The following is a 16,086-nucleotide window of genomic DNA, read 5'->3' as shown; positions in this document are numbered from 1 at the left end:
CACCTGTTTAGAACTTTCATCTACAAAACATGTGCATACTCCTAGCAAAAGTAAATGTTAATAAGAATAATAAACAACCTTAGATTTTCCCCATTTAAAAAATTGTTTTATTATTTGCAAAATAGAAGAGAAGGAATACTTAAAATTAAGCCTTGAAACTGTTATCGTATTAAAAAGCTTAAAGTGCCTATATAATTAAAAATATGTATATTGAATTGAATAAAACTTAAAGTTGAATAAAAATATAATATTAGATTGAATAAAACTTGGCTGAAGACGCGTATTAAACGCAGAAACAGCTGTCCCAAGCATAAGTTTATTTTGTGTATCTTATATATATATACTATTTAGAACTATAAACAAAAAGCTGTCAAGATTTAACTACTTTTTAACAAGCACAACATTAAATTTCCCTCAATTGAAATCAACCCCTCTCACCAGCAACTTCATTTTTGGCAGTTTGTTGTTGAACCTCTTGTCGTCCGCAAAATTGTTCTCAGAATGGGGATTTTCCCTGTTGTATGCGTCTCTTATGTCCATAATGATTCGCAGATCGGTCCCGTCGGCCAGGAGAGGCTCCAACCTCATGTTTCTGCGGTCTCTGTACCTGTGAACGGTTTGAGTTTGTGTGGGAACTTTTTATGTTTTATCTCTGAAAAAATAGTTCATCGTTCTACCTCGATAACTGAATATATTTAAAAATGGAAAAAGTTTCTAATCTGTTGTGTTGAAAATTTTTGATTTTTTTGATACTTAATAAACACTTATGTTTTTTTTTTCTAAAACATGTTATATCACACTCAATAATACTAAATTTTTACTTAATATACTGTTTTTTTTTCGATAATTTTCTGACAAAGTTTGAGTCTATTTATTTACATTTTTACAAATATATATTTTTGCACAATTTTTTTGCTGATACAATCTACTCGATTTTCAAAATAGTATTTTTAATAAGATTTAAAATAACGAAATTCTAATTGCTTAGTAAGTATATGATTTTGTTAAAATTTACTTATGTTTATGGTGTCAACTCCTACAGGTCTCACATCAGTGCAAAAGTTTCATTTATGCAATTTTTTGTGTAACTATTGAAAAATAAAAACTACTATGTTTTAAATATAAGTTACCCAAAACAAATCTTAAAACAAAAATAATATCATTGTGGTAACTTATATAGATATAGTTGGACCTATTAACTGAAACTTTTGAAATAGATACACAGTACAATTAGTACTTAATTGTTTATAAAAATAAACAGTTTCAATTGGCTTTTAGTTTACCTCTACCAGAATAAATATCAACCATTTAAATTTTACTCGTACTAGAAATAAAACTTTGTTACCTTTTAAACCAGTTCCAGCTGGCTTTGAACTCGGTGCAATCCAGCTCACTTGCGAGCAGTTTCGCCCTCTGAATAGCGGCAGTCGGGGACACGGGGAAGTTCTGCAGCCTCATCTGAACTATCCACGCGTACAGTTCCTCTTCTATCCTTTCTACAACGGGATCTCTGTTGGAACGTTTCGTTGGTGTGAGTTGAACTGCGTACTTTTCAAGATTGAATTTAGTAAACTATTAAGTTTTAAAATGAGAAAAAGGTTGTTTGGTGTGGATGAAGTTTGCTGATTATACTACTACTACTAAATAAAAGCTTTATTTTAAATAATTTATAAACTATTTTATTGAAACTTATTTGCCCAAATAAAATTATATACTTATGCTTTATTTATAGTGATATATGCTTACATATAATTATTTATCGTTTTTTTCTTTAATTATGATAAGTTTTAGAAAATGCTAATTAGATTATAGATTGTCTAAACTGAATACTTATTCTAACCTACCAAGTTTACTAAACAGACAATGCTTTTGTATGTCTTAAACTATAAATAATCTATGTATAACTAGTTCATACTTTAAGGTATTTTGTCATTGAAACTGGCACAAGAATCTCACAACCCTTAAAACAAAGTTTTTGATAAAACTTGTGCGAACTAAGTTATCTACGTGAGACCACTAATGAACTGAAGAGCTGCTCTCACTAAAGTACGTTTTTAGAGCAAATTTAGTTTTTAAAAGAGAATTTAGTGTTTGTTTTATTATCCTACTTCGCTACTTGAGTAATTTGGTGAGAGTTTGCACTTAAGTGCGTTGAATGCTGCTGCTTTTGTTTACTGCAAAGCTTACAAACTAAAAATATTTGTAACTAATAATATGTAACTTTACAATATGTAACTAACAGACAAACTTTCAAAAATTGTATCTGGAGACACAACTTTAAATATTAAAATTTAATAACTGTTTAAAACAATAAAGATAATCGCAGCCTATAATATAAAAAAGTTTTTTTTAAATAGTACAAACTAAAAAATAAAGTTTTTTGGGTGTTTTATTTAAAAGGATTAAAAAAATTAATCAAATTTTAAGCTAACATAGAAGATACTTTTTTCTTAAAATCAAAATTTGTTTTTATAGTGATTTAAAAAAAGTAGTTTTATTTTGTAAAACTGATTTTAATTGCAAACAAGTATAAAGTTTATAACATAAATAAGAACACCAGTTACAACAGCATATAACTGCATTTAAGTGCAAACTCTCACCAAATTACTCAAGTAGCGAAACAAGATAATAAAACAAACACTAAATTCTCTTTTTAAAACATAATTCGCTCTAAAAACGTACTTTAGTGAGAGCAACTCTTCATGCATGACTGAACTCACACAAATTGCCTACTTCACGTAAGTTCAATTGAAAGCTTGAGTTTTAAATTAAAAAGTTTTTGTGTTTTTTTTTTTTTCAATTTATTTCTTGCAAATAACTAATTTGTATAAAACTTTGTATCGAAAATAAAATAATTCTGTCTCACACAATGTAATTAGTTGTAACTGTAAAAAAATGCTAAGTAAAACAAGTCTGTTTGTAAGTAAATATACTTTAAAACACTTTTATGTAAACATTTTTACCTTTAATTATAATAAAACAAATAAGTTTGATCAAAAGATGTTTATTTTTAACCTTTAATATTTAATCATTTCTTTTTAAATTAATTATCAGTTTTTCTAAAAAAAAAATAAGTTTAAACGTAACTTTTTTGGTTTCTAATAAATAAACACTTTACACGTTAAAAAACTAAATGTGAAACCATCAAAAGTTAATAATTCTTTTTTTTTTTAATTTTTACTGATAGTTCATAACTTTTAAAATCAGTTAATAACTCACTTTAATTAAACTTTAATTTTAACTTATTTTAATTGTATCTTTATAATATTTCCCTGTCCTTAACTACTAAAAGAGTAAAGTTTTAAAATGACATGATAAATGCTAGAAAAACAAAAAGTTTCTGTTTTACATAGGTTATAAGAGTAAACTTAAACACTACATCAAATTAAAATAAAATGACGACAGTAAAACTAACTAAGAAAACTTTTCTATAATACTATATGTTTCACTTTTAGAAATTGTTAAATGTTTTTCAGAATCTGTCTAAAGTTAAAAAAACTAACATAGTTAAAAAACTTAACTAAATTTTGAAAATTATTTTAATTAAGATATTTATTATCATGAACAAGTAGAACACTCAAATACTATATAAAAACTTACACAAAAATATTTGTATACTAGTATAGTTTTAATTTTAAACTATATAATGCTTAGTAAATAAGTTAATGTCATAAATATAAAGTTTTAAACAAAACTTGTTTATCTATTTTCACGAAACTCTGGGTGCTAAGTTTTACAAAAGTTTAAAAATTACTAAAATGTAGTGTAAGTATTTAATTTTGTTTTTTAAAACTAATATTAGTTCCTATACAAAAACCTGTTTAAACACTTAAGAATATCATTAGTCATTTTAAAATTTGAGATGTAGTCAACTTTGTAAATTTTCGTACACAAACCTATAAACAGCAACTTTTTGATTGTAAATTATTTTACAAATTTTATACTTAATAATTTTGAGATACAAATTTTAAGTTCTAAAATAAAGTTTTTAAACACGCAGTTTTATATTTCTTAATGCCATTTTTTAATTATAATGAGTATATTTAATAAAGAGTAAATATAATATTAAAACTTTAAGATCACTAACTAAAAGCTTTGGTGCACAGTATATTTACTTTTACGCATACTACTGTAAGCAAATTTTGATAAGCAGTTATAGTTTAAAGCATATCGATTTCTTTTTTATTTACATGCAAAACTATAAAATTGTAGTTTTAAATTATTTTAAACTTTCCAAAACGTGTTAGTCTGAATACACTTTATTAAACCAGTTTAATATTAGTTATTATATATCTTATGTTATATTTATTAGGTATTTTGATAAGAGAACTTGAAGCTATTCAAGATAGTACAGATTGCCTTTGTAAATTACTAAAAGCATCTATACTTAATTTGCAAAAAAAAATCTAAAATAATTGTTTGTACACCTGCAATTGAACATTATGTGTAAGAACTAAAATGTAGAGTCTTGTTGTATACCACAGGTTTACTTTCATACTTATCGAGCATATTTTGGTAACTAAAAAAGAATCTTTAGTGTACACATATATTTTTTTTTTATACAAAAACTTAGTGAGTTATTGAAGTAGTTACAAATAGGTTTGTATAATTAAATATGTGCTTAAAAAAACAGGTTTAGCAAAGGAATAAATTCAATAAAAAAAATTATATTGAAAAATATTTATTACAAACCAGATAGTTACTACAGGGTTCGTGCGCGATTTTTTTTTTCATTTAGCCTAAATGAGACCAATTTAGCCTGACATTTTTTTAAAGTAAGGAAAATCTCCTTTAGAAGTAATTTTAGGTATTAGGGGATCTTGATTAGTACTATTGTAGTATCCGAATTCAACCAGCTTTATCTCAAAAATATTTTGAGCTTTAAAATCTGCAAAAAGCAACTTATAGCTTAGTTACAACTCAATAAATAAGACTAAATTGTGAAAAGGTGATTTCCCCCCTATGCCCTTGACATAACAAATTCAGTGATAAGTTTTAAAATAAGTGTTATATCTAATCTACTACTAGTGTAAAAATTTAATATATATATCACTAAACACAATTGTTCAATTTGATTAAGCAATGAGTAAAAACATTATAACCAGAAGATTTATAACAAAACGACGTGAATTGTTGTGTATTATTAAAATTTAAAACAAAACGCTTACACGAGTACTAAAATAAGTAAAAAAATTAAAAAATGTCTATTACAGTATTTAGACTAATACTTAAAATTGATACATAATTATAAATCCTAAACTCTAAATAAATACAGTGATTGTTGATTGCATATCAGATTTAAAAAGCTTGTACTGAAATCGCTATTTGTCCCTGCGTTGTGATAATAGTGAATAAGTTTACAAACTAAGTAGTTGTAAAAATTGAGAAGTTTAAATTTATTAAAGCACTATGACGTTTGCTTAACGACCAATTTTTAATACAAAATGCTATTCTTGTTGTAGCAACGGTCAGTTATTGATGAACTCTGATTGATGAAAGCACATTCCACTTTTGAATTTAATTGAATCTCTGAGTGGAATTCAGTTAAGCGTTTGAACTTTTGTAAATTTGTTGCTTTAAAAGAAAGTACGAAATTATAGATTAAACTTTGTTGCTTATTAAAGAAATTACCAAATTATTAAATTATTCTTTAGCTTTATTAACTTTTTGTACAATTTCACCTGAGTTAATACGTATTTTTTAAATTACATTTGTTATTAAGTATTGTATATTAAATTGGGCTGCGTAACTTATAACCAGTTGTTTTTAATTTAAGTTACTATTTAAGTGATTACTATACTATTAGAAATGATTAAGACTAAGAAGGGTTTAAGGCAAAAAAAAAAAGTTAGCGGGTCTTGCAGATACTGAGCCATCAGTATCTGCTGACTTCAATGGCTACTCTGACTTGATATCGAACTCACAATTTCCCAGCAATATTCAAGCGACCATAAACAGCGCTCATGACACAGAAGTAAGCGCGCAGACTAGGGAAAATAATAAAATTGTAGATTTTAATGCTTTAGATGAAGTTGATTTAGATGTTGAGGATTTAGCTCACTTATTAGAGCAAGCTAAGGTTTTAGAGAAAAAAATAATTAAAAAACGAATTAAAAGTTAAAATAAGCTAAGAAAAACTTATTGTACTTAAAATTTGTACTCCCACAAAACTTAGTACTTATATCTTAAAGCTAAGTTTTAGTGTTGTAAATATCTCTAATAACCTTAAACAAACAAACAGTAAAATATATGAATAAACTGCTAAGAGTTTTAATCTAAAAAGTATTTGGTATAAAGCCTTTAAATTAGAAATTAAAACAGTTCAACCAGCTAAGCTGTGAAAAACATAGCTGATGTAAACAAATTTAAACAAACAGCTAAGCTGTTGAACTAAACGGTAATGTTCATACTGTATTTTTCTTATGAATTTTCATAATTATGACGTATATAATCTACTCGAAACAAAATAATGAAAATTCTTTAATTTTTTTTAGAGATTCAACAAAAGGTTTTATGCATTTATTATTACAAATACTGACTGATTTTGTCTTTAATAACTAAATCTTTATTTAAGAATAAATTCACATCCCAATTTGATCTTAAAAAGATTTCTTAATTGTTTTTAATCAAAAATTTTCAAGCATTTGAACTGAGAAAAACTGAGATTCTCAAATTTTTAAACAAAAAAACTGATTTAGCCTGACGTTTTTCAACTTTTTTCAAAAAAACTGATTTAGCCTGACTTAGCCTGATTTAGCCTGACGCGCACGAACCCGTTACTATGTTTCAACGATGAACAATCATCAAACTATTATTCTTTATAAATTGAAACGAATGTTTTTAAATTGTTTTTAGGCTTTTATAATACTGTATATTAGAACATAACAAAAATATTGCTCTTAAAAGTTTCTATAAAATTCCATTTGCATCAACTAAGGCAACTTTAGTACTATATGTAAGTATTAGTCTTAAAAACTAACATTATTAAAAATCTAGTGGACATAGGTTGTTCTGTGGCGATATTCTGTGCTAAGTTTTAGCAACTGTTGTCGCGTATAGTAAAACGGTTTTTTTCGACTCTTCCAGTACAAAAAAATATATCCTACTCACTACTAATAACTAAACTGGTACATTATAGAATGTGCAAGTTTCAAATGTGAAGTACAGTACCTTATCAATAACGTAAAATTTCCAAAGACACTTAACCATCGTGTTCAAATGTTTACATTTTATTTTTAGTAATTTTTCATTTTTAGAAAGAGCCTCTTGTTTAAAAAAGATCTTTTTCTGAGAGTATAAGTCATATTTTATCTTTTAATCTGTTTAATGTCGTTTAGTACTTTTAATAAAGTAGTTTGAGGAATACTTCCTAAAAGTTTTAGTTTTTGAAAAATGAGATAAAAATAAAGTTATTATCTTTTTTAATTTCCAAGAAAAGTGATGATACAAAAAAATTGTCTGCACTTTTATTTGAAAAGTTATAACAACCTGATTCTATTTAAAAATTTAATATAATACAAAGTTATGTAAAAATTGACAAATGAATTATAGCTCTTATTTTTTGCTTTCATATAAAATCCAACATTTTTGTTTTAAAGTGTTGACCCAACACTTCCTATTGCCTTTATAATTAAATAAAACTAAATAAGAAAAAACAACTCAACATACTTTGCAGGTGTGAATTTTGTTCTGGTGTTCTTAAACTCGTCGTCTACCAGCTTTGAGTTGGCAATTATCATGTCCTTGTCCTTCATCACCTTCCTTATGCTCCCGTCGGTCACTCCAAACATCTTGCCAACCTTCCTCATACTCAGCCTCTTTCCCTCGCAAGGCTCGCACAAGATCTTGATGATTTGCAGTTTTTGAGCAATTGTGAGCCTGCTGTAGTTTGGTTTCGTTTGAGGTTTGTTTAAATCTGGCGTTTGAGGTGGTGTGAAGTTTAGTGAGGTGTTGCAAACGTGTGATGGAAATTGCTCAATACTAAATTTTTCAATTGCTGATGGTAATGAAAAGGGCTGACCAAGGGATGGAAATGGCTCAATATTAAACTTTTCAATTGGTGGTGGCAATGGTAAGGGCTGAACACCAAGGGATGGCAATGGCTCAATATTGAGTTTTTGAGTTGGTTGTTCATTTATAGAGTCCAAAACATTATCATTATTAATTAGTTCGGTCTCTTCATCTACATAAACATTAGTTAGCTTCTTAGACGCTGTAATCAGTATTTCTTGTCTCTGCATCCAAATTTTGTTAATGTATTGTTCAGTTACATCAAACTGACTTGCAACTTCAGCCTGTGGTTTAGAAGAAATCAGTAGAGAAATAACTTCAAGCATTTTACCTAATGAAAGAAATTGTTGGAATTTAGCACTAAGTGATACTGTAAAAGATTGTTCTGCTGAACTTGATCTTGTATCTAAATTATTTGTTGTTATTTTTGTATCATTTTTTATGTTTTTATCATTTTTTTTGTTTGTATCATTTTCTATGTTTGTATCATTTTCTACGTTTGTATCATTTTCTATGTTTGCATCATTTTTTTCAGAACATATTTTTTTGTTTAGTTTTAAAATTTCCTCTTTTTTCAACAAAGTTTTTCTAATTGTTGCGTCTGAAACGTTGAACATTCTTGCCACACCTCTCTTACTGGGTGCATTTTCCTGCTGGCACAATTCAATTATCTTCATTCTCTGACCATGAGTCAAGTACCTCGGGCTTTTATCTGTCTGCAAACTTTCTGAACTTTTCACAACTTTGCTGGGAAGTGGTCTCTTTCTAAGGCGTTTTCTTTCTGGCTCTTCAGATTTCATGGTTTGACTCTGTATCAAACCTTGAAACTCATCAAAACTTATCTTGTTGGCTTCAGAGTTAGACTGCGACTCAAGTTGTGAGCAAGTATCATTTTTTTCTGTTTTTGTATAAAATGTAGATGACACAGCATTTTTATTTATATGAGTTTTAGGAAGATCAACATCATTTTGGCAAGTATCTGAATCGGAACTTACTTTTATGATGTTGTCTTTTACATTTCTGTCTTTTGCTTTATTGCAACAATTGTTTTCATCTTCTTTTAATTTATTGCCTAAATTAAAGGCAGATGACATTTGATCATTAGTACTCGTATTCATAATCTACACAAGTATCTGTCACATTAACTTTTTTTAAATTTAATTTTTATAGATTATTTTAACCTTACAAATTAAGTGTGTTGAATACTAATATACTTCAAAAAAGATAAAGTTATAAGAAAACAGAGTAACATCTAAATATTATTAAGCTTTACTGATCAAAACCTGAAACTAAGTTCCTATTTTTTTCTAAAATTGTATATAAAATAAACTAGATTGTATTTAGTTTAAACATAATTTAAATCAAACTATATTAAAATTTTTACAGTTTATTGAAAAATTTATGAAAAACTAAACAGCAAGTTATTTTAAAATGCAAATATTTTTGAAATATAAATACTATAAAAAAAATGCAAAAAAATTACTGAATTGTTGTAAATTGTTACCCCAACAAATACGTTTTAAACAGTAAAAAAACCTAAGTCAAAGGGGAGGTTTAAATTTCGTTCAAAAACTAACATTTGCTTACATTTTAAAGCTTAATATATTGTAAAAATTTCATGGATAATTTTGTAAGATATAATTTTTTTAGGCTTTAAATACTACCTTATAGAACAAAAAAAATTCAGGCTGATCTTTTCATAACTTTAAAACTTTACTAAAAATTTATTTTCTTCTACTTTTAGAATACAAATTATTTTAAAATTTTTAGAAACTTTCTCCTAAATATTACAAACAGTTTGTGAGAAGTGTTTTTTTTTTTAACAGTAAATTTAATTTAAAATAAGTTTCTCTAAAAACATATATTATCCTTCGACTTCACCCTATTTCTTCAAATTTTTACAATTAGTCCATTACTATTATTTAAGCAATTAAACTGGACAAGATATTAAAAAGTATCTGTGGTGAGCAACTTGATAACCGAAGGGTTTTTCCGTGCACCAGGTCCTAGAAACAAAAATTTTGAGCGTAAAATTTTGATGTTCAGTAAACTACACCTAAAATAGAATTTTTATTTTGAAAAAGAATAGTTATTTATCAAAAATCCATTCTTTTTTCTGCAGTATAGCTATAATCTTTGTTTTACAGTATTTCAAGAACCAAATTTGTCATTTCTTTTGAACTATTTAACTTTTTTCATAGCATTTTTTTTTTCTTAAAACTTGAGTTCTCTAGGTTTGTAATTTAAAGTTTTTTCAAAACTTTTAAGGATAGTTTTAAAAAAAAGCTCTGTTTTATCTGTTAGCAATGAAATTTTTTTACAGCTTTTAGTATGTATATAAATTTAATTTAAACTTTAATAATATATATAAAAAGTAATACATGGTTTATACTTTAACTTCAACCATTACATAAATGAAAACTTTAATTTTTTGTAAAAAATAATTTTGGACTTCCACTATGACTGTATCTGTAACATAAATGTTGTACTAAAAACAATTTACAACTCTATACTTAAAATGACTTTAAACCAGGGTTTCCCAAAGTATACCAAGTGGACCCCTTGGGACCAAGATAGAAATTTAGAGGGCCATGAGCAGTAAAGGGGTCACAGGGGGAGGCATGAGTTAATAATATGAAACTTACACTAGAAATTCCAGAGTTGATGATGAAGAGATAAAAAAGGTTTTAGGTGTTTTTAATGGTAGTTTTGAAACTTTCACTAGATATTCTTGGGTTAAGGGGCCATAGCCTTTTTAATATCTTTAAGGGGCCTTTTTTTTAAGTTAAGGAAATCCTGCTTTAAACTATTAGAAAAAATTAAATTTTTCTCAGATAGTTTTTAGATAATATAATATTGGTATGTATCATGATTTCAGATCATTAAAATTTACAAGATAATTGCTTTTATCTAGTAGCTTATAAATACAACTGACTAATCCAGTTGTGGTATCCGGAACTATATTAAATACATAGAGGCAGAAAGATAAATATAAACTATTTTTCTGTGCATAGATCTAGAGTAAGAAAAAATATCTTAAATAAAGGATGCTTTATCTTTTTCTATAAGAAAATTATAATTTGACGTAAAGTAACATGTTTGAAATATTATTTGTGTTTATTATGTCATTCAATACAAGTTTAGGAGGGCCATAGTTACTCCCACACTTGACTCACATTGTTTGAATTTCTTAGCTAGGCAGAAACCACATTGCCACAACAACACAACGTGAATTAATCAATTCAAATTTAAATTTATTTTTTAACTTCTACTTGATTTTTACTTAGGTTAGTAAAACAATAATTAAACTTAGTATTTTTGGTTCACGAATTTCAACCATGCTTAAGTTACAGCAAAATCTCTGTGCATCAGTGACTCTTATTGCATAATAACTTTTGTTTATTATGGCTCAGTTGAGCTTATCTATAACTAGATGAAATGATGTAGCCTAATAGTTTAGTTACAACCTACTAATAATAGAAAGTTTTTTTTTACTAATTTGTTTTTTTATTATGAAAGAAAGAAAATGTGAAATCTAACAACTATGGTCATTTGATTGGTTTAGAGAAAGATCAAACAAAAAATATAGTCAACTCATTAAGCCTGTTTTAACCTGATTTTGTTTGACAATTACAAACCGTAAACAGCATATACTATTTAGCTATGTTAGCATTGGCCATAAACTACTTAATAGAAAATATTAAGTATAGTGGTACAGTTTAAATTATAACACATTACTTACACACATTAAAAAAGATTTTTTGGCTTAATCAACTAAAAACAATAAGGTAGGTATGGAATTAAAATTTGAACTAGAAGACAAATAGAGTTAAATTAAAATATAAAATTAATTTTAAAATATTTTTTTATTCAAAAACACTAGGGTAAAGTAAGCATCAGCAGCCTATTATGAGTAACAGGCAAATTATACTAGAAAATTGATCACAAGCCACATTGTATAGAAAATATTATGTTTTTGGGGGGCCAGATACTTAAAATAACTGTTATAACTAATACCAACCAAAAAGAAACTAATTTAAACCAAACATTTGATAAATCTTCCATTAATAAGACAGTGCAAGTTGTAATTGTTTATTACAAATTTAATAAATTGATTGTATGTTTTTACTGTTTTTTTTATTCAAAAAAAAAACTTTTACAAAAAGTACACCATGCAACAGAAATTATTAAATATGAAACAATTGTAACCCATAGATTTATAGAAATTACTTTTTTGTTTTTTTTTAGGTGCAATTTTTTGGTGGTTTTTTGATTACTGCAAGGGTAAACTTAATTTTACACCATGTTTTTTGAAGCACATAAAAAAGATCTCAAATTAATATTTCCTAAGACCTGATGTGCAAAAAAACCTTTTGGTTATCAAGTTGTACGCCACATGGATACAGTTTAACCTCAAGAACTGTAAATTAAGAAGTAAACATAAAACTAAGAAGTGGTTTTGTTAAGGTTTTCAATAGTAAGGAAAAAAAATTACAAAACTAAGAGTCAAAACTCGTTCCCCGGCAAGATCTTTGCAATTAAATTGACAATGCATTAAAAACTAAATAGCAATACACTGCTTTCATGTATCAAAAAGTTAGGCAACACTTCAACACTAAAAACAAATCAAAGCATTAAAAATTAAATTTTTACATTTAGAATTAAAAAATTTATCCCATAATAAAAAAAATGTCGTGCTATCAATCAATTAAATTGCTAGTATACAAAAAAAAACTATAATATAATTATATAATATTACTAAACAACAATTATTTTTTTATACTGTTGCTATGTTGTTGCATGTTCATTGTGCCTTTTTGTTTAGTTTATTTTCCTAGATTTTTTTTTCTTTTTCATCTTTTGTGGACAGCATAAAAAGACATTTAATATTTTTGTAGATGAATACTAGTTATAAGTTTGTTAAATTCCTATTTCCTTTAAGTGTTTTGCCTGAAATGAATGAAAATATATTCTTTGGTGGCTTTTTTCTTTTTTTTTAATTTCCTCTGCAGTAGGCTCTGGCTTGCTGATTTTGTTTTTGTTTATTTCTTCAATAGGTTTTTTTTTTTTTAACGTGTTCTCAACAGCAGTTCATCAACCGGTTGACTCTTCACTACAAGATGACGGTAGCAGTTGCATTTCATCAATTGGTGGACAGTGTGAGGAAGCAATCCACTGTAAGACGATGGCAGCAGTCCAGTACTCCAAACTATCAGCACAATAGAAGACAACTAATCTACAACTATGGAAATGACCTGTGGAGGAGCAACAATGTTGAAACCGTCAGCAGGTTACTGATCTAAGGAGCAGCATGATTAGGTGCAGTGTTGATTGACACTTTTCAATTTCAACATTATAATGAAAGTACTATTTTTTTACTGTGAAATTAATTTTGCTTTAATCCAAGGGTATAAATCTAAATTTATTAAAAGTAAATTTTTGTTTTGAGATTAGTGTTAAAATGTTACTTCAGTTTTTTGGTACATGAAAGCAGTGTATTCATATTTATTTATTGGTCCCTTAGCAATTTAGTTGATTAACTGCACCACTTTTTTTTGTTATGGGATTAATTTTTTGATTTCAATTTTAAAAATTTAATTTCTTATGCTTTAATTTTTTTGTGTTAAAATGTTACTTAATTTTATTTTGGTACATGAAAGCAGTGTATTGCTATTTAGTTTTTGTTGCCTTAGCAATTTATTGATTATATAGCTCAGATAAAACTCAATAAAATAAGATCAACTTGTAGAAATCAAGGTGGATTTCCCTATGCCCTTAAGTACTTAAAAAGTATCAGACCAAGTGGAAACATGTATTTTATTTTAAATTTTTGGTAAAAACTCCCACTCAACATGGACATTACTTGAGATCGGAGTTTTCAAAAAAATTTCGACCAGACCTTTCTCAAAAAAAATGTTAATTACACCTAAAACCTTTTTTTTTTTGCTCTTCACCATCAAAGCTAGAATATCTAGTGTAAGTTTCAAATTATGGCCTTGTGCCCTCCTAAACTTGCAGCTTCTTATAGCCCCCTAAAGTTGTAATCTGACTCATTTTTAAAAGCCCTGGTCAAGTTTAAGTTTCAGAACTACGCTTAATACACCTAAGAACTTTTATTTGCTCTTAACCATTAACTCGAAGATATCTAGTGTAATTTAAGGTTGCAAATAGTTTCTGAGAAATTTCTTCAAGGTTATCTGATTTTTTTTCAAAATTTTTAAAAGTTTAAGTTGTTGGGTGTATTTCTGGTATGAAATTAAGTTTACGGTAAAAGTCGTTTTAATTAGTGTAACAACATTTAAAAGATATTGTAAATCTTCTTTAAATGTGTTTTTTTTTTTTTTTTTTTAATTGATAACAACAAAAAAAATTGTCTACATGACAGACTTTTTGTGTCAAATCAAAGTTTCATTATTTTTAATGTATATATAAAACTTTACAATTTTAAAACCACGGTTTTTCTAGGTTTTTTAGTGATTTTGTTCAAAATTGCAGGTTTTTACTTTCAATTTTATTCAATTTTTTTCAGATTCCAGATTTTTTTAGCTTAAATTGTCAAACTTCAGGGTTCCAGATCGCTTGACAACTCTGATATTATTTCAAATTATGGCCTCATGGCTCCTTTACAGCTTATGACCTTCTAAATTTCTGAAATGGCCCCAAGGAAAACGTATGGCCCACTTTAGGAAACCCTGCTAAAGAGAGAGATTAATGATCTTAATTTTTTTTTTTTTTGCATGATATTACTATAACTTAATTGTATATAAAATATGTTTTAACTAGATAAAATTAAAAAGTTTTAAATTAGGGGATTTACCAAAGTTTAAAAAAGTTATGCCGTAAGAAGGGTTGTCAAAAATAGAAAATTCTGAAGGCTTAATAAAATTTTTTTATTATTATTTTATTGTCATACTTGTAACATTTTTAAGCAAAACATTACTTGGGTGAAAATAAACTTTATTATAAAAACTCCAACTTAATGCTAAAATTTTTATTTCTATCTTTAAAATCACAAATACATTTCGAAAGCCTAGTTTTTGGTCGGTATTTACTGTAGTTAAAAAACAATTATGCCAGGTGTATCTACTTTTAAACGATAAACCTGATAAGTTAACATACTGCTTATTTTTTCTGATGTTATTACCGTCGCTTACTACAGATTGATGACCGAGAAGTCTTTCTAGTCATTAAGAATATAGGTTCTTTGAGTCAAATGCTTTGACAAATTTTTAGCAACGATTACTTATTGTTCTTGAATCAAGAACAATAAGTAATCGTTGCTAAAAATTTGTCAAAGCATTTGACTCAAGAATCAAGCATCAAGAATCTTGATAAACTTGAAAGCCAACAATTTTAAAAGTTTATAACAGAATTTAAATCTTGTGTGTTTTAACTTTTTGTCTTTTTTTTTTACAATAGTCGTTTATAAAACGCAAAAAAATCAGAACAAAACTTTATATTTAAAACTTCCGTTCAGTACACTATAAAAGTTCAAAGTTTTTCAAAATAACATTTTTTACGTATGAAATTTACCATATCTTAAAATTCATATGAGTGTGCTTTTTTAGAGCGTTTTAAAACAAAATTACTTAAACAATGTATAAAAAAATATATAACAAAAAGGAATAAAAGATTATTTTACTTACCAAGAGTCTCTTTTTCTTAGCATGTGTGTAATGTAAAAAAAAAAACTTATGTAATGTGTTTATATAATAGTGTTTCATTTTAAAATCTGTTTTTTTTATTTTAGTACGTACGAGGTTGTTAAAGTAAAAGCAAAGCATAAAACTCATATAATTAAAAATTTTAATTTTTTTTAAATTCTAAAGCTACTTTGGCACCCTTTTCAAACAAAATCGGATAACATAGCAATTCTTACTCATAGTAGTAGTTTATACACGTTTCAGATAGAAACTTTATTTTTATTTCTAAATTTAAGTATGTGTATAGCCAAAATTTTTCTAGAATTAGTTAATTACTAATTTGCTATTTTTGAGATTACTTTAAAACATTTCTTTGACGTGCGTTTTATTGTTAGTTTTTTTGTTTAAAAAGCTTTTTACTATGCTACTATCA

The 16,086-nt window shown here is 26.7% G+C and overlaps 1 protein-coding gene across 1 annotated transcript; it reads right to left on the bottom strand.

Moving 5' to 3' along the window:
* Positions 1-402: 402 nt before the first annotated feature.
* Positions 403-9,105, bottom strand: LOC145838488 (uncharacterized). Its single transcript, XM_082946092.1, has 3 exons — positions 7,669-9,105; positions 1,346-1,510; positions 403-607 (listed from the first exon to the last, which is right to left on the bottom strand). The coding sequence occupies exons 1-3, from the start codon at positions 9,102-9,104 to the stop codon at positions 415-417; spliced, it is 1,794 nt and encodes a 597-aa protein (XP_082802218.1). The 5' UTR covers position 9,105; the 3' UTR covers positions 403-414.
* Between the last annotated feature and the right edge of the window lie 6,981 nt (positions 9,106-16,086).

This window comes from Thalia democratica, chromosome 6 (assembly GCF_965202585.1).
Source record: "Thalia democratica chromosome 6, ktThaDemo2.hap1.1, whole genome shotgun sequence".
In the NCBI taxonomy this organism is placed as follows: domain Eukaryota; kingdom Metazoa; phylum Chordata; class Thaliacea; order Salpida; family Salpidae; genus Thalia; species Thalia democratica.
The sequence above is the reverse complement of the archived record's forward strand: the minus strand, read 5'-3'. Positions and strand labels throughout refer to the sequence as shown.

What these genes read in the sequence shown, in the direction of transcription:
- LOC145838488 (XM_082946092.1), bottom strand. Translation starts at nt 9,104, where the DNA reads ATGTCATCTGCCTTTAATTTAGGCAATAAATTAAAAGAAGATGAAAAC. An exon ending in ACAAAATTCACACCTGCAAA is followed by an intron (nt 1,511 to 7,668) that starts GTATGTTGAGTT and finishes ACGTTCCAACAG; the next exon opens with AGATCCCGTTGTAGAAAGGA. An exon ending in AGCTGGAACTGGTTTAAAAG is followed by an intron (nt 608 to 1,345) that starts GTAACAAAGTTT and finishes AACCGTTCACAG; the next exon opens with GTACAGAGACCGCAGAAACA.